This window comes from Photinus pyralis, unplaced genomic scaffold (genome assembly GCF_008802855.1).
Source record: "Photinus pyralis isolate 1611_PpyrPB1 unplaced genomic scaffold, Ppyr1.3 Ppyr1.4_LG2, whole genome shotgun sequence".
Classification (NCBI taxonomy): domain Eukaryota; kingdom Metazoa; phylum Arthropoda; class Insecta; order Coleoptera; family Lampyridae; genus Photinus; species Photinus pyralis.
Window position 1 is genome coordinate 24,670,610 of NW_022170403.1, and position 18,583 is coordinate 24,689,192.

General features: G+C 35.0%; 1 protein-coding gene across 5 annotated transcripts in view; it reads right to left on the reverse strand.

Annotated features, from left to right (window-relative positions):
- The window catches only part of LOC116163247 (glutamate receptor ionotropic, kainate 2-like), a 103,011-nt gene that overhangs the window by 62,691 nt on the left and 21,737 nt on the right, over positions 1–18,583 (reverse strand). For all 5 annotated transcript variants that reach the window (XM_031477113.1, XM_031477112.1, XM_031477114.1 and 2 more), the window contains one exon: positions 3,317–3,458. In XM_031477113.1, coding sequence (XP_031332973.1) covers positions 3,317–3,458 — 142 coding nt within the window. The remainder of the gene's footprint in view (positions 1–3,316; positions 3,459–18,583) is intronic.

The window sequence follows — 18,583 nt, forward strand, 5'->3', positions numbered from 1 at the left end:
GTAGTCAGAAAAAATTTTAATATCAAAACAGGCTACAATCATTAAGCGAATATCAAGAAAATTCCATAATTAGGATTGGTTTGTTTCGAAATCCAGTATGTAATCAAACGTTAATCAAGGAGTCGACGAAATAAAAAAAATACCTTTTGAACTACAGGCCGCAACGGCATTGTTGAGCTCAAGACGGACACTTTCTGCCAATTTGTAACAGACAACAATACAAACAAACGAATAATAGGGGCAGTGAATAGCGCGGTGCATAAAAAATTGCGTAAGCAATGCTCACGGATATAAAAACTGTAAAGTGCTAAATAGGAATCAATAATTCGAAAACTTTACGATGAACGAATAACCTAATTTCTATGGGTCTATTCAATTCAAAACGTAACAAGATAATACGAGCCAGGACCGCCTTGAATTATGCGCCTAACAGAATGGTGGACATATAGAGCAGATCATTTAGATTTACGATTGGCATTTTTGTTTATTTGTTAATACATATTTATACGTTATACATACCAATATATATTTTTACAATTCAGGACTTCATACTTCTGGTCATACTGTAGTTGGTGGAATTGAAGTAGAATCTTCGCAGCGGGTAATGTAGAAACTCACTTCATAAGATGGCGGTGGACCTCCTCAAATGAATATTCTTTGCGGAAAATTAACAAAATTCATAGTTCGGCAGTTTTTACTCATTAATATCGATGCAGAAAACACAATTCGGTACGTAATAATGAAAAAAAGAGTAAACCAAGAGTAAGATGTAAGAAGACTAACAATGGTTATATGGTAAATGTGTAATTTTTGTTAACATACCAAAACGGACTGGGTACTTGTAAAACGTATCCAAAAATGCGTCAGCGAAGTGGCGATAGCAAAATACCAAGAAACAAGTTGTAAATCAGCATATGCATGATTAAAGCGCATTTTTGGTAATGCAGGTGAGTATTTTATTAGCGAAGTTTAAAATTATCGATCTCACGAGTAATTTTGGCTGCGTTAAATAATTAATTTTATTTAATTTCAATTGACGGTACGTCTTCATTTTGTAAAACAAATCACAAAGTAAATAATAAGTTTTTATACTGGTAGCGCTATCTAACGGTAAAATTATAGCACCTACGAAACCCATATCGAAATTATTTTCTTCAATTATCGATCTCATAAGTAATCTAACTCAAAATAGACTAGTGCCTGCACATCTACACTATAGCAGAAAGCTTTTAGTGAAAATTTGATGTCTCTAGCTATTGTAGTTGTGGAGATCTAACGCGGACAGCCGGCCTGCCAGCAATGACGAATATAATAGCGTATTTTTTTCAAAAATGCGCTAAAAACTTCACCAAACTTATACAGCACCAATAAAAATCTCAAAAGGCTGACAAAAATTGTCGAGTTACTGTAATGGCGTGTATGTTCTTCTACAAGTAATGATCGAATCTCGTTTTGAATTTGCGCCGAAAGAAATTAAAGAAAACCGTGCACGACCCCCGTCGGCGAAACAAAGACCTTCTAAAACGAAACCTATACTAAGAAAATAATAAATTTACCACATGAATTAACTTACATCTAAAACTAGTGGATTACGAACGGCACACCTAGATGGCGTAATAATATCAAATAAAACGTCGAATTTAAATATAAATTTGAATTACGAGCGAAAAGAACGTAACATACGTATCGTTTTTTACACATTTAGAAGCTTTTCATGTATAAAGTTATTTTCGTGATTATGGGTTTTTGTTGCTACTTTGAACAGCTACTTGGTTGATTTAGGAGGAGGTACGCAATAAGGCCAGACCAAACGAATTTACCTCAAGTAGATTTCAATCTAAATTTTATGGAGCACCTCGTTCCTTCTTTGTCTGGCTTTTGATGACCTTATGCCACAGTTTTCTGGTGGCTGTTACGTTACCAAAATGGTCCCATGTTTGGGCTTTAAAGAATGGGATATTTTCATTAATTGGAGGGACTTTTATACTTGTGTAATCTTTCACAAATTGGCCCCGGTTTCAGATATTGCAAAGGAGTCAATAAAATACGACTGAAAAGGCAGAAGATCGTGAATGGTAGAATTTTAATCTATGTCCACATACACAGAAAGAGTGAGAAAGACGCTTTTATGACCGTTTACCTCATATTTTAATCAAAAATAAGGTCGCCAAAGGTAACGAATTTACAGAGTGTAACATAAATATGAAAAAAAAAATGGTGAGTTGTTGGATTAAAACAAACTTTTTTTCAAATAAACCAAAAAGTCTCTGCCCTATCTCCACAAAGCGCACGCTTAAATGGGGTGTGATTTTGATCCTGACTAAACTGTTTGTACTGTGGCGACCATTAACGCCAATCGGTACATCCTAGGAAAACAATATAAGTTGTTGTCTAGGTAATACAAATTTAATAATTTAAGAATAGATTCTTTCTGTTCATGTTTCAAAATAAAAATAGTTCCTATTCCTGTATTATGTAATAAAACGCTACACTCCAATTAATTATTTTTCGAAAATTGAACAACGATAATCATAGAGTGAACCTTAGGCAGTTGCAATTTAATGATGGATTTAGAATGGAGGCGTATTCTTCAAGATGAACAAGGAAATGCTGTCACGGAAAATGGATGTGGTTACCCATTGCTGCTTACTGATGTGTTTTGACCTCCTGTGAATGTAATGATCATCACGAATGTATGGTTTCAATAATTTGTAGCACAACGGGTTAAACAGACGATATGTTGCCGATCTGAGATTATCAATGCCCTGTGAATATGCTTTTATAGAACATCAAATTAACATTTTTTGCTCGCCCGAGTAATCCTACCCCAAAAATTCAACGATACGTTAAAAACACTTTGGGCTGTGTAAAAAGTCGATTTTTAATATTCCCTTTACTGAAACAAAGAAAATCTGAAAAAGTCGTTCAAGCAGCACGAGGGAGAAAATAAAAGGTAACACGGAATACTGTATAGGAAACAAGCGCAATTTAAACCTCTCTGTATCTCAATTTTAAACTCAAAAGCAAAGACAAAGACAACTCTTATTGACAATAAAATTAAACGGTTTTATTCAAGCTCTTGCAAGGGGCTTAATTTATTTTCTTTATTTCGTGGCTAACGTTTTTAAAGAATTGAGCTTCCCATTAGGCACTAAATTATTTAACAAGATAGCGGAAATCTTAAACGCCCTTTAAAGTATCAAATTAACTTTTAAATTGACCAAGCCAGCTTTCATTGGCAATAACGCCCGTGAAATACGACATTGAAGTTATTTCCTTCCCATTTCCGCGCTGGAATTTCAATACCACTACTTACCAAAGAAGTAAGAATATAGCTGTAATATTCTTCCATGAGTTTTACTTCCCTGGCCTGCTCTAAAATGTCAAATATATGGTCGCTCTCACAATCCAGTACGATTTGATATACCGAGGAAGCTTTAATCTCCTTCAGCAGCGGCCTGAAACAAAAGTAGATGCATTAGAAAATTCCCAGCGCCCGCACCATTTATCTGAATCTATGATATCATGTCTACACGGATAAACAGAGATCTTGGACGAATTTTGCTGTTGCATTTTTAGATTCGATGCCGTTGCAGAGGATAAATTCGTTTCTCGATCCTGCAACTGGAATCTTACTTTATTGAGGAGCTATTCCATACCATTGCACTATATAATTCGGGTTTGTGTGAGACATTCGAATAGCTATAGATTTTAGTTTTATCCTTTCGCATTTTAGTAGCAACGTAAAAATAGTTTAATGCCTTACTTTAAAGTCAATTTTATTGCCCGGTATTCCCTCTTGTTTTATTCGTCAGGCAGTGGAAATATTAATCATTTTACCGATATGAGCTCGAAAATAATTATTATCTAACGGACTGGCCCTCTAGAGACAATTAGGCTGTTAATAATTTGCAGTGTTAGTGCTAAATTACAATTTTGTAAGATCTTACGAATTTAATTACTTGGCGAGCATTTGATTAATCACTAGCTACCTACCTTGTAGAAACTCAAAATTCTGTTGTGTTAGGCTTATTTCAAAATTACAGTTGATCTTTAGGAGTAATTATTAAAAACAGGATTATCGCCTTTGTTTCAGAATTCCTACTGTTGCAAAGCAGCGTTTCGGTTCCTCTCTTTCATCCTATAAATCAGGGGCGTCAAACTCAATTTTGCAGAGGACCATAAATTAGATTTAGAGTGTGTAGGCGGCCACGTTCAGATTAAAGAAATTAACACATACTGAATTTTTATAATATCTTTACTTATTTAGTTATTGGAGTTGTTACATATCATATCAAAGGTAAGAAAGAGGGTAATCATCTTGAGCTTGAGGATCCAAATACCTGACTTCTCGCACTTTGACAAGGTCATTGATGTCAGGTATCATATGCGTGGTAGTTATTTTAAGAACTCATTGGAGATGTTCATTCGTAACTCTTTTGCGATGTTTGTTCTTATTTATTTTTATGACAGATAACATCTGTTCACATAAACAGGTACTACCAAACATACACAGAATACGTGCTGCAGCCTTTTTTATTTCTGAGTAGATATTCAAACTGTGTATAAAATGCAAAGGCGTTAACTTCTTTACATTTTTCGTTCAAATTGATGTCGGATCTACCAAAAAGGCACATTCAACTCACCAGTCATTGTCATAATCAACTGACTTGCCTTTTTCTAACGTGAAAGCTAAAATAGGGTCACGTGACGCTAAATCTTTAAAAATCTTTCTAAAACTGACCCTCGGCTGAGCCAACGAACTTCGGTGAAACAAGGAACATCATCGAAAAATTTTTGGTCTAATTCTTGTAAAAACTGCCTGAACTGTCGGTGATGTAGTCCTCTGCTCCCTATAATATTTTAATTACAGGTTCCATAATTCACAACGCCCTAATGTTTGCCAACCATGGAAAGAGTGCACGAATCGGTAGTTGCGCTGCTAAATTTATTCCAGTCGAGTTCATATTCTGCTATCACATGCTCACATATATGAGTTTTCAAAACACTTATGTCATACTTTTTAATAAATTACCTGTAAGTATAAGAAAATTATCAATCCTAAGCCTTAGGAAAATTCTTAAATGTGTATTAATTAAACATGCCTTTTATAGCGTAGCAGAATTTGAAAATTTAGAAGATTTAGATTTCAATAATATTGTGTGACTTCTGCAAATGGATATTTTTTTGTTACAAGTATGCAGTAAATATGTATTATTATTATTATTATTATTGTCGGTGTTTCTTGTGAGAACTCAGGTCTAGCCTGGTTAACTAATCACACGGATTAAAATCAAGTAACGATTAGTGTCTGTGTCTGTGTCTAGTGAAGTTATGTAGGGTTCTAAAGAAAAAAAAAAATAAAAAAAAATAAAAAAATAAAAAATAAAATAAAAAATAAAATAAAAAATAAAATAAATATTGGCACACTCACATTGGAAATCTAGGGATAGTATGTAATTCATACTTACCAACATAGCTATTAATGGCCACAATAGTCAACGCTATCAGGAAAGAAGAAAACAAAACAAAAATATCATTATAATAATTCCTGTACTTTTATTAAATAGAGTTTATGTGTAAGTGTTTCTTTGGCTTTGCGTTTGGGTTGTATACGAGTGGGTTGTGATAACGTGGTGTGTTTATGTGAAGAAGGAGTTTTGTGTTTTTTAACTGTGCTAGGACGTGTAACTTTATTCAGTGGACCTGTCTTTGTGGTACATGTTGCCTTACTTGTATTTATGGTGTTTCTTTGTTCTTGAGGTTGTATTTGTGTGGTTGCTTGGGTTTTTGGTGGAGATATTACAGTATGTTGTGAGCATGTAGTTCTGTTAAGGTTTTCGCGTTTCGGTTGAATACGAGTGGGTTGTGATAATGTGGTGTGTTTCTGTGAAGAAGGAGTTTTGTGTTTTTTAACTGTGCTAGGACGTGTAACTTTATTGGGTGGACCTGTCTTTGTAGTGCATGTTGCGTTACTTGTATTTATTGCGTTTGTTTGTTCAGGAAGTTGTGTTTGTGTGGTTGGTTGAGTTAAGGGTGGAGATATTACAGTATGTTGTGTGTCATGTTGTGAGTCTAAAGTGCTGTTTAGGCTTTTGCGTTTGGGTTGAATACTAATGGGTTGTGATAATGTGGTTTGCTTCAGAGGTGAATCTGATTGTAGTATATGTTGTATCATTTGTTGTTATTATTATGGTCGGTGTTTCTTGTGAGAACTCAGGTTTAGCCTGGTTAACTAATCGCACGGATTAAAATCAAGTAACTATTAGTGTCTGTGTCTGTGTCTGGTGGAGTTATGTATGGTTCTAAAGAAAAATAAAAAATAAAAAATAAAATAAATAATAATTATTATTATTATCATTATCATCAATTGCAGAATAAATATCATTTGCTGTTGTAGTACCTGTTAGTTGAACGCGAAAAGTTTGTAAATTCTTTAGCTTTCTCCTTCTGCAGCGGTTTATTTGTAGGGTCCAATGACAATTTGTTTGTATCAGGAATTTTTATCGATATACCAAAGCGTTTGATTCAGTAGATCACAAGATATTAATGCAACATTTATGGGAACTAGTAATGAGGAGTGGCGTGGAACTGGTTTCATAGCTACTTAATGAACCGAATTCAATGTGTGCGTATTCACAATGTCACTAGTGTACCAGCCATAGTTACATGCGGAGTTCCGCAGGGTTCTGTGTTGGGCCCTATTTTGTTTCTCGTTTTTATCAATAAACTTCTTCATATTTCTTCGGTACCATAGTTACTCTTCAAAATGATATGAAGAGTGGTTTAAACAAAACAAAAAGATGGTTCACGATCAATAAGCTTGCACTAAGTGTAAAAACTAAATTTATTTATTTTTCATTAAAACATAGAATGGACAATATACAAAATATCTATTTTAAGTGCCAGATTTGCTTGTTAGCAGAGAGTGGCGTGTATCTCAAGCGCATAAAAATTGATCGAGTTCCCCAAATTAAATATCTTGGCGTGTTAAATGATGAAAATTGTTCCTGGAGACCACATATTGCCAATTTAAAACGCTACATGTACCCTGCATTAAGGCATTGTTATTATTTAAGACATATATATCCGATCTGAATACCTGAAGTGATAGTGAACGCACACGTTTAAGTGCTCCGTAATAAAAGCTCAAATCCTGGGACATTACGAGTTTTTTGACGTGTTGTTTTTGTGATCTGATAGGATATACGGAAGGTAGGAGTTTAAATTAGTCAATATTTGATAGGCACTGATTAATAAACGTAAATAAATAAATTGAATTAAAACGAGTATTACATACAACGATTATACGCTATCACGGTTGTGAGATAAGAGTGTTTTCTCCGAGGGGACGACCCGGAAAGCATTCTTAACGCTCCATCCGGATAGGCAACACATCGAACATCCAATAGTAAGTAGAGTTGCATAACATAAAATGGAGGAGATATTACAACAAATTAAACAGCAACTAGAAAATCTAAATCACAGGACAGAACGCATAGAAAATAAATTAGACGAATGCCAAAAGCAGATCCAAGAGATCAAAAATGAAAATCTAAATCTAAAACGTGAAAACGAAGAACTAAAGCTAACGGTCATTCAACAAAACGAAAAAATTGTAAATTTAGAAAAGGATATAAAAAGAAATAATCTGATAGTCCAAGGAAATAAAGAAGCTGAAAATGAAAGCGAACTACAACTAAAAGAAAATATCAGAACTGTGCTACGAGATATTGGGGTAAACGTGACAGTGGAATCCGAAATAAGTGAAATTTACCGAATTGGAAAAAAACAAAATAACAAAACTAGACCAATATTTATAAAAGTTAGAAATTACAGCCTGAAACTTCATATACTAAACAATGCAAAAAATTTAAAAGGAACAAAAATATATATCTCAGAAGATTACCCCAAACATATTTTAGAACATAGAAAGATATTACTGCCATACATGAAAAAAGCTAGGGAATCAGGACACCGTTCGTACTTGAAATACGATAAAATTATTGTAAATGGTGAAGAATTCGGCTTAGAAGACCTGGAAGAGGAGCAAGAAAGTGCAGTACTCATAACTGACATGGAAAAAAAGGAAGAACGATAAGCCAAAGGTCACCCACAACTACAAATGCAGTCTCGAAAAGAGCACTCAGTATGGGAAGCTTATCAAAAAACTAAACGCAACACAACAACAAAAAAAAACGATGACGAAAACGGCTATGGAAAATGGAAAAGCAAATGGAAAAAATCGACAAATATGGAAATTAGGAACATGGAACACGAGAAGTTTAAACGGCAAAGAAGATGAATTAATACAAGAATTCGAAAAAGCAAAACTTGACATTTTGGTAATATCTGAAACTAAGAAAAAGGGGCGTGGAACGTTAAACATGAATGGAAATCACTTACTAATATATAGCGGAGTAAACTTAAATGTAAGAGCGGCTGCAGGAGTTGGGTGCCTAATACATCAAAAACTTGCAGAGAAAGTACATGGTTGGGAATTCTTAAGTGAAAGAATAATGAAGGTAGAATTAGATATTGAAGAAAACAAAACTACAATAATAGCAGTATATGGTCCAAATGAAGACGAGAATGCGGAGAAGAAAGACGCTTTCTGGAACATATTAACAAGAACAACCGAAACTGCCAAGGGAAAAATATACATAGCAGGCGACTTCAACAGTAGGGTGGGAAAGAAAGACGAAATATACAAAACGATCTTAGGTAGTCACGGGGAAGAGACACGCAATAATAATGGGAGGAGAATGCTAGATTTCTGCCATTTAAATGACTTAGTCGTAACAAATTCATTCTATGAACACAAGGACATTCACAAATATACGCGAGAACAACATACAAGAAAAGAAAAATCCATTATAGATTATGTATTGGTAGAAACAAGTAATAGAAAAAAGGTTATGGACGTTAAAATCTCAAGAAGGGCGGAGATAGGTAGCGATCATTTCCTGCTCATAACGAAACTTAAATGCGACAAAATAGGAGCAAAGTCAGAAAATTGGCTAGATGCAGGCAAAAAAACAATTAAGGAAATCATTAAGACGTATAAATTAAGAGACGAAAACATAGCCAAGGAGTTCGTTTTGCATTTAGACAAAAAACTGGAAAAGATCAACTTGGCAAAAAACCAAAATGCCGAAAAATTATGGAATACATTTAAGCAACATATATTAGACGCAGCAAGACAGACGTGCGGAGTTTCCAAGATAAATGACGATAAGAAGAAAACGGCCTGGTGGAACGAGGATATTAAAAGAGAAATACAAATTAAAAAAGACAAATGGCAACAATATATTAAACTAAAAACGACAAACAAGTATGACGAATACAAACAACAACGGGATATCGTTAAAAGAATGGTACTAGAAGCAAAGAGAAAATCGTGGGAAGAGTTCGGATGTAAACTCGAAAAAAACAGTAATGGGAACCAAAAACTATTTTACAAGGTTTTAAAAACGCTGAGAAAAGGGAAAACAGAAAACACAATGGCTATAAAAAATAAATATGGAGAAATAATAACAGATGAGACAGCAAAAATAAATAGATGGAAAGAACACTTTATGGAAATATTAGAAGGGAAAGAAATAACTTCGGATCAGATGCCAGTATACGATACAGAGACAGACGACATAGTAGAAGACATCACGATGGAAGAACTCATGGATGCTATAAAAAAGCTGAAGTTAGGAAAAGCACCAGGGAATGATCTTATCACTACGGAAATGCTCAAGAATTTAGGCACAAGAGGAATGGAAGTGCTACTCAAAATATTCAACACGGTAATAGCACAAAACTCATTACCAAAAGATTGGCAGACAGCACTGATAGTGCCAATTTTTAAGAAAGGTGACCCAAAAGACTGTAATAATTACAGAGGTTTATCTTTGCTGAGTTGTACCCAAAAAGTTTATGAGTACATACTAGAAAATCGCATAAGAAAAGTCATTGAACCTACATTAAATGAAGCTCAGAGTGCCTTTAGAAAGGGGAAATGCGCGCAAGATCATATATTCACTATCAATCAAATAATCAGCAGAGCAACACAAAGAAACCAAAGTGTATATCTAACGTTTATAGACATGGAAAAGGCATTCGATCGCGTACCAAGAGAAGAAGTTTGGAATATACTAAGACAGAAAGGAATAGACTTGAAAATGCTACGACTTATAGAGACTATATACAAAAATAACTCTAACTATGTGATAAGCAGAAATATGAAGTCAACCCCATTTGAAACTCAGGAAGGACTAAGACAAGGAGGGGTATTAAGTCCACTCCTGTTTATAACGTTCATGGATGAAATAATAAACAAATGCAACGAAAAAATAAAAGAAAAGTTTAACATAGGATACCATCATTTACGGAGTATAGAAATTTCAGAATGTGTATACGCGGACGATATCGTGATTATCGCAGGAAGTGAAAAGAGACTAAAGGAAAATTTGGACATATGGAATGCAGAATTAGAACGGCACAATATGACAATTAACAAGAAGAAAACCAAAGTAATGGTTATCACAAACGAAGGAAAAAAATTAAACATGAAGATTGGACAGGAAAACATAGAACAAGTTAAAAAATTCAAATATCTAGGAGCTGTAATTGAAGAAAGTGGAGTGCAGGACATCGAAATAAATGAACGGATAGTCAGTGCAGCAAAAGTATATCACGCAATCAAAAGTACCATCATAAGAAAACGAGAAATCTCAAGAAACACAAAAATGAAAGTATACAAATCTATTTTTCGACCTATACTGACATATGGCTGCGAAGGATGGATACTGGACAATAGAACAAAGAGCAAAATACAATCTCTGGAAATGAAATATTTAAGGGCAGTGAAAGGTATAACTAGATGCGACAGAATCAGAAATTCGGACGTACGCGAAGAATTAGGAATTAAATCGATGACCGAATTTATTGAAAATAAACAACTTGGATGGTGGGGACATTTACAGAGGATGCACAATCAATCACAGGTTAAACAGGTGTGGGAAGCTAAACCACAAGGAAGAAAGCGAAAAGGTCGACCAAAGAAAACGTGGGATGAAGTGATTGCAGAGATAATTACAACAAGAGGATCAACCTGGAGGGAGGCAAAACAAACGGCGTTGGATAAGAAAGCTTGGTTCAAATTTATAAACGATTAATGCTTATTTAGATATTGTACTATATTTGTAGTATACCCCGTACACCGAAAGGTAAACACGGGTTTTTGATTATATATATATATATATATATATATATATATATATATCCGATCTTTGTCCTTAAGACTCTTTATTATTCTATAGTTCACTTAAAATTACAATATGGAGTTTGTTGTTGGGGAGGGTCGTATTTTTCCACGATTTGTCCGGTTTTTATAACCCCAAAAAAATTATTAAGATTATAGTAGGCGCGAAAATTTGGGAGAGCCATGCATTTCCCCTATTTTATAATTTACAAATTTTTCTTCTAAGATACACATTTGTTTATCGAGTTTTGAGAACATTTGAGAACCTTGTTGGAATACCTATTCTAAAACTAGAAGCATATAAAAGGTTTTTTTATATATTGTGCACCAATATTTTACAACCTACTCCCGGTTGGAATGACCTCCCAAAAAAACACTCGTTTTTTTCTAAAAAAATTAAAAGCACACACAAGATTGTTTTTAATAGACACATTTTTTTCTTTTTTTGCTATTGCATAGAGTATACTTTCTAATATGGGATCCTGTCCACCGTCACTACATTCCAAATAATTTCTGAGGGTAACCTCCGAGGTAACCTTCATACAACAATGTTAAGGAGGTACCCCTGGAGGTACCTATCCATAAAGCACTTTAAGTCTAAATTTATTTTATTGTAATTATAACAAAAAATGTTTGTCAATTTGAATGTATTATTTTTATTTCTTTCTTTCTGTTTTTTTGTGCTTTGGAAAAATAGACTTTCTTTCTTTCTTCGTTTCTAGCGGTGTCTATCGCAACGGGAAACTACAACAACTTGTTCTATATGTACATTTTTATTTGGAAGGTTACTTTCTAAAATTGAACGGTTTACAAAAATCAACCGCATCTGTTATTTGGCACATATCGGCCCAATGACTGTAATTTTTAATTAAGTTTGCACTTACCCTTTTTTTATGAAGTTTCTTCACCACGAGGTTAAAGTAAATGTAAATCTTCAATAATTGTTTTGAATTTCCAGTTTGTTATTCACGCTTTTAACAATCACCCTGAACAAACTTTAATTGCTATTATTTAACAATAAACTAGACGTGTAAGAGACTTTAAAGATTGTATGAGATTAAACTGTACAGGTAACTTATTTGCACGACGGACTAAATGCAAGTGACCAGTAATGTATAAAATTACTGTAGCAATGCCCGTTCTTTGTTGTCTAATTTTCAAACCCTGAAGGACTATGTTTTAGATACCTCTTTTGACCTAATTGGAGTACGCGAAACCTGGCCCAACTCTTCCATTTTGATTAAAATATGTTGTATTGAAGGATACAATAAGGCCGCGGAGGAGGTGTTGCTACGGGGGTTCCTTCTGTACTTGAAAATTACCATCGGTTCCGCCCGGCAAGGCAAACCGTCTTCTTCTCAGGCGGCTCAATCGATAAAAATAAATGCTCCGGCTAACTCAAATCGGTGGGCTTTTAACTCTTTTGAAACTGCGTAACAAACCTTAACCTGCCGCCTACCAGTCTCCTGCCTCAACTCCTACTCCTCTCTTTCCTTCCCCTCGTTCTTCGTTAAAGACATAGGCACATTGAACCCAAATAGATAATATATTTAAATGATATTAGAGATACAAACAAATTACAGGGATCTAGCAGTTCTTCTCTCCTCCTTGTAAAAACAATAGCTTAACAATGACAACTAAACTAAATAAAAAATCCTAACAGGTGAAACTAATTTACTCAAGGGGTGGCCATCCTCTACAGTTTGAAAATTTCAACAACAGGTAATCGTTTTTTACTCCAGCGTGGGCTGGGACTTATTTAAATACACACAACAATTTATCCTACTCTTTGGTAATCGTTCATTGGACTTTAATAAACAATCAAATCAAAATTTTTTTATAGCTTCCTTACCAAAAAGTGGAATTTTACAGAATGTTACAAATTTAATTAGACTAACCTTTACAACATTTGTACAGCCGATTTTGTGAACTGCTCTTTCCTCTGGTACAGGGTGGATGTGATGAAACCTGACACTTAGGTCTCTGTGACTTCTAGGGGGTGACTTGAAATTAACACACGGAAACAAAATCCACGGTGCCTATCCTTCCTCGGAACGAAAGCAAAGTTTAGTGTTTGAACTGAAGCTTAGTCCAGGAAATCCTTCGCGTGGCGAGTGGGAGACGGCTAGTTGCCAAAGTTTCTACACAGCGGTGTATTTAATTTAAACAGTGACCCCTACTATTTCCTTCCACCGGCTCTTAGAGTTTATTAACTTTGATCGCCTGCGGGAGACAGATTTTTGAGTTAGCGGCACGGCAGAACACAAATTTTTATGATCACTATCCGACGGTAAACCGCTATTTGTTCTTGGGTGGTTCGACGTATTATTTCACCAGCTCTTCTTGGGGCAAATATCTCTCCAAAACGCAGCGCTCCTTCGACAAATGACCGTACGGCACTAGTAGGAAATTCCACCTGGGGCGGATCCCGAAATTCTGCGCCTTGAGGAATAGGGCAGCACTTTGAATTATATATCCTCGAGAAATCACAACGTATCCTAACGCGATTCACTGCATCCAAAGTAAACTGGGGTGAAGCTCAAGGGTTCGCCAAAATATCACCTGATCGGAACCTGGGTCTTCGTCGCCAAAAAATCAACGCGAAAAGAAAATAACACTTCGAAACGGGTGCAAAAAGCACGCAACTGCGAGCAACCGAAATAAACCGGTGGCTCAAACCGCTAGGTGTATCAAAACGATCGCTCAAGGTACGTGTTGACCGCTTGACGTACTAACCGCGAGTCTCCTTAAAACGCGATCTCCAGGTACGTGTTGACCCCTCGACGTACTAACCGCGAGTCTCTTCTTGAAAACGATCACTCAAAGTACGTGTTGACCCCTCGACGTACCAACCGCGAGTCTTTTTAAAACGCGATCACTCAAAGTACGTGTTGACCCCTCGACGTACTAACCGCGAGTCTCTCCAAAAACGATCCCCTTCTTCAGAATTGAAATGAAAAAACCACACCCAAATTACCATAAAACAAAAATGGCTCCCGCTAGAAATTCTCCCATTGGTTTAGATAAAGAAGACTTAACCCACTCTAACTTCGTCGTCAACCTCCAGGAACTGCTGAATAAACTGATCTCACGGTTTTCTGCTGACGAATTTAAAACCCCTTATCTCTTGATGGCTCGGTGCTATATCCGCTCCTATTCTCGGTCTAGACGGCGCCTTGGGTGATAAACGAACGACAAAAAACTCGCATTACTCATGATGACGTCAATCAACTTTGCACTCTTCCCACGACGAAATTAAATCTGAGCGAAATTAAATTTATCGGACCATAGTCTTGAGCGAACCGAAATGCCCAAACACAAAATTTCTAACCGGAACAAACAATGAAATATACAGGGTGACCTTCACTATCATGACAAGAAATTTCGAATTTTTTAATGAAATTTGGCGCGAAATAAAACCACTCGTTACAGTGTTACAATTTTTTTTAAAGGAAATTCTGTTTCAGTTTTGTTGTAACTGTACGTAACAATGAACAGTTGTGGCTTAAGGTCAAGCATTGCGGTAAGACATTTGGAATTGGAGTAGTCTACCGCCCCCCCCCCCCATCCCAATATTACAAGGATTTCTTAGATGAATAAGAGGAGTCTTTTGGACATACATTATCCCAACCGTTGACGAGATAGTGTGTGTAGGTGATTTTGATATTAATGTTCTTAACATTCATGATCGTGATACTTTACGTTTTGAATAATTACTAACAATTCATAGTCTGTCTCAAGGGTTACCTACTAAGAATTCAGCGACGTTAATTGATTTAATTGTAACCACCCATTTGCACGAATATTCAAATCATGATCTTATAGCCTGTTCATTAGGTGTTGTTTCTGAGAATAATTCACACTATATTAAAACAATTGTTACAGCTTGTCATGTTTTTATTTTTTCTTCATGGTTAGCTGAAAGATCAGCAAATGGAGCTGTCTCCCAATGCCGAACTTCGCCACTAGGTTTCTTTACCTTAATTAAAATTTTTATTTTACATTTCATCTTATTGTAATTTATATCCAAGGTAATGAAATAAAGGCATTTATTATTATTATTATTATTATTATTTTATATATATTATGCAGGTAAAAACCAAGCAATAACCATTAACTCCAGTTCAAAAATACACAAAAATGTAGGCCTACTCCTTCGATTAAATAAGTACAGAACGCAGATACCCGGTATACATTTTTATAAGGGTGGTTAAGTGCCTCGTTAAGTCGTAAATAATGAATTAAATATGGTGGCTTAACAGTTAATGTTTCTTTCTTTGTGTGTTATAAATTTTATTACAACTGATTACTTGTCTTATTATTGTATCACTGCTGTTAGCGTAGACATAGGATATATTTTTATATTTCCAACCTAAATTGCAATATTTTATATTTAGCAAATAAGCCTGGAAATATTAATTTCTGTGTGCTACGTAGATGCCACCAGCTGAAGAACTTCGTTTTTAGCGCAACCCATGGAAGTGGAGCGCTAATGTCTTCACATTTCCTTCCGTCTGTCTGTCGTTCCGTTCTATAGCTCAGTGCCTTGTTCATTGTAGCGACTTTTCACTATATGAAAGCTTCCATGGGTTCCAGGTGCGCAACTATCAAAAATTAACTTTGGCATATTCGTCACTTTGTTGCCCTAAATCCGTCAAAATAGTTATTTATTCACTAATTTTGTTGGGAAAAGATCAAACTGGATTGCTCGGTCAGTGGATTTTTGGCCCAAAAATATCAAAATCTTTATTTATGCACCGATTTTCTTGGGAAGCAATTTGCAGTTTTTTATGGGTTTTCGGTAGCTCCCTAACTATTATTTTTTGCAGTTTATGGCAACAATTCTTTATAAAATGTTCAATTGATTTATTGCAAATTTATGATAAAATTATGAGAAATACAACTAAAAATGAACAAATTCACATAACTTCAGATGAGAAAAAATTTTCTTTCGACTGATGTCATTATACACCCTCTAAGTTCACATGGGAACAACAATCTGCAAAAAACCTTTTTCCCATGTTAATTGCGTATGTCAGAATTGATACAACAGTAAAAAAAATATCAAGAAATTCCAAATGTTCAAAAAATCTTTGCACTTGCTTGCTTTTTCCGTTGAAAATAACTCCTTATAGACGACGATGATGGTACGTTCTTGCGAGCAAGAAAAAAAGATCTTTGTTTCCCATATAGCAAATCAATGTGGAAAAACATATTCGATTATTATTTCTTATTCCAATTATCATTTCATCAGTACAATAAGGTATAGAAATTTCCAGAGTTACAAGATGTAATTTAAAATTACTAGACATAGGTCGCAATTACAAGAGACAAGTAGACTAAGATCATTAGATTGTTTAACATATAAAAGAAACATTCATTTCAATAATATATCAGACTTCTTAAAGTTGATCTTCCGCACAAATAACGAAAAAGGTGATATTTCACCATTTAGAGACCTTATACTATTAGCATTATAAGTGCTTGTAATAAAATATCGCCAGTGGGACTCGAGTTTTCTTTGACCGCACTATTTCATCTTTAGCGAAAATCCTTAATTAATTTCTCCAGGAAATAAAACTTATAAAATAGTCTGAGGAAAAACTCTCATTAGAGCCATCAAACGTTTTAAATTTGATAGTGGATCGTGCATCTTCAAAGCTTTACTATGACTTTATTCCTCATTCAATTTTTAATGAAGGAAGTAAACCTGCCTGCTTGTTTACAAAGATAACTCCCCAATACAGAACGGAATCTAAGGAAAAATAAGACATTAAGATATCCTTTATCTTAAAACTCAGATTGGAAATGGGGGCATCGATAAATTAAATGAAGGAAATGTGTAGAACTCCTTTCATGTTGTCTAGCCTAGGGTTCTCTCATTTAAACGCTTTTCGAGAGATTCCATCAGACGATATGCTAGACTGAGTTATGCAATTTACTTCCGTTCAGGTAATCGCGTTCAATTTATTACTAATCCCTAAAGCCGAAAGTCCTTTAATGTTAAAAATGATATTTGACGCGCTTGTAATTTGGGACGCGGGTTAGATTTAACTTCCCCCATTAATTTTTAACTAACAGGGTGCGTTGGATTTAGCGAACGTAGGTATTTAGCTGTTTCATAATATATAAACAATTTACCTTACACAGCTTTAAACTTATTTAACGCTCGCTTCAGGGGGGATTACTTTCTTTCGTAGGTATATATTCTTCTGGCTAAATAAAATAATCTGGAAATTTCCCGGGTTTCATTATATACTGTATATGTACGAAGCCATCCTATGAATATGTAAACAAAATTTGAAACGCGAATTAACTGCAATAAACAAATTTTATATTAAGGCATAGGACATTTTCGATACTGTAAGCACGCAAATGTATGTACGATGACGACAAAAGAGTTAAGGTACAATAAATTGCTTACCAGGTATCTGGAAATTAATTTTGCTGGAGTAAAATGAGTTCAATGTATAGGTAACATTTTCACAAGGGAAATCCACTTTCTATGAGCGAGGTTTTACGCACAGCGTCTCTTTTCACTTGCGCAAAATAAAGAAGCACCCAGATACGGTGAGATTTGAATTAATTCAATCCTATTTTCCTTTTGTGGACCATTTTGTATGTGTTGTTATCGGCTATTGTTTAATAAAATATATAGATGCTATTCAAGTTACCAACAATGAAATAAAAGGAACAAACCTTGAGCCAACCCTGCCCACTTAATTTGATGTCGGACTCTGAGGGGCTGTGAATGCTTTTTGCTGTTTCGTTTAAACGAGTTGAAAGAATTTTAATATCTGCATTTTGATTCTTAAAAGCTTTTAATCTAGTGTGGATCCTCGCGGGAAATTCATTGCGTGAGGTCGATAAAGTTGGCACCCCCACTTTGCCTAAATGAAGTAAAAATATGCCCATAATTTATGACCAATTAAAGGCTAATTTGTACCCAGAAAATTAGAATTTGTACCTGCTTAGTTCTGCCGAAACCGATTCTTAAAGTGGGGGTGCTAACTTGAAATCAAGTTAGCACCCCCAGATTTCCCGATTAAAATTTTTTAGTTGCATCAAAAACTATGAATTAAAAACTAATTTGTACCCAAATTAGAATTTCATTGTTTAAACAATTTATACATTATTTAAACAAAATTTGAAAAATTACAAAAAAAAGAACGAACCGCTCAACAGACATATGATATACGTTTATACGCTAGTTCTAGCCTATGTAAAGAGAAAATTGCGGTGACAGACGTTTAAAAATCATCGCACAAAATCTGTCGTTAATCTCTCGGGCTATATATAGGTACTCCTATTTTCGAACAAAAAATCCTC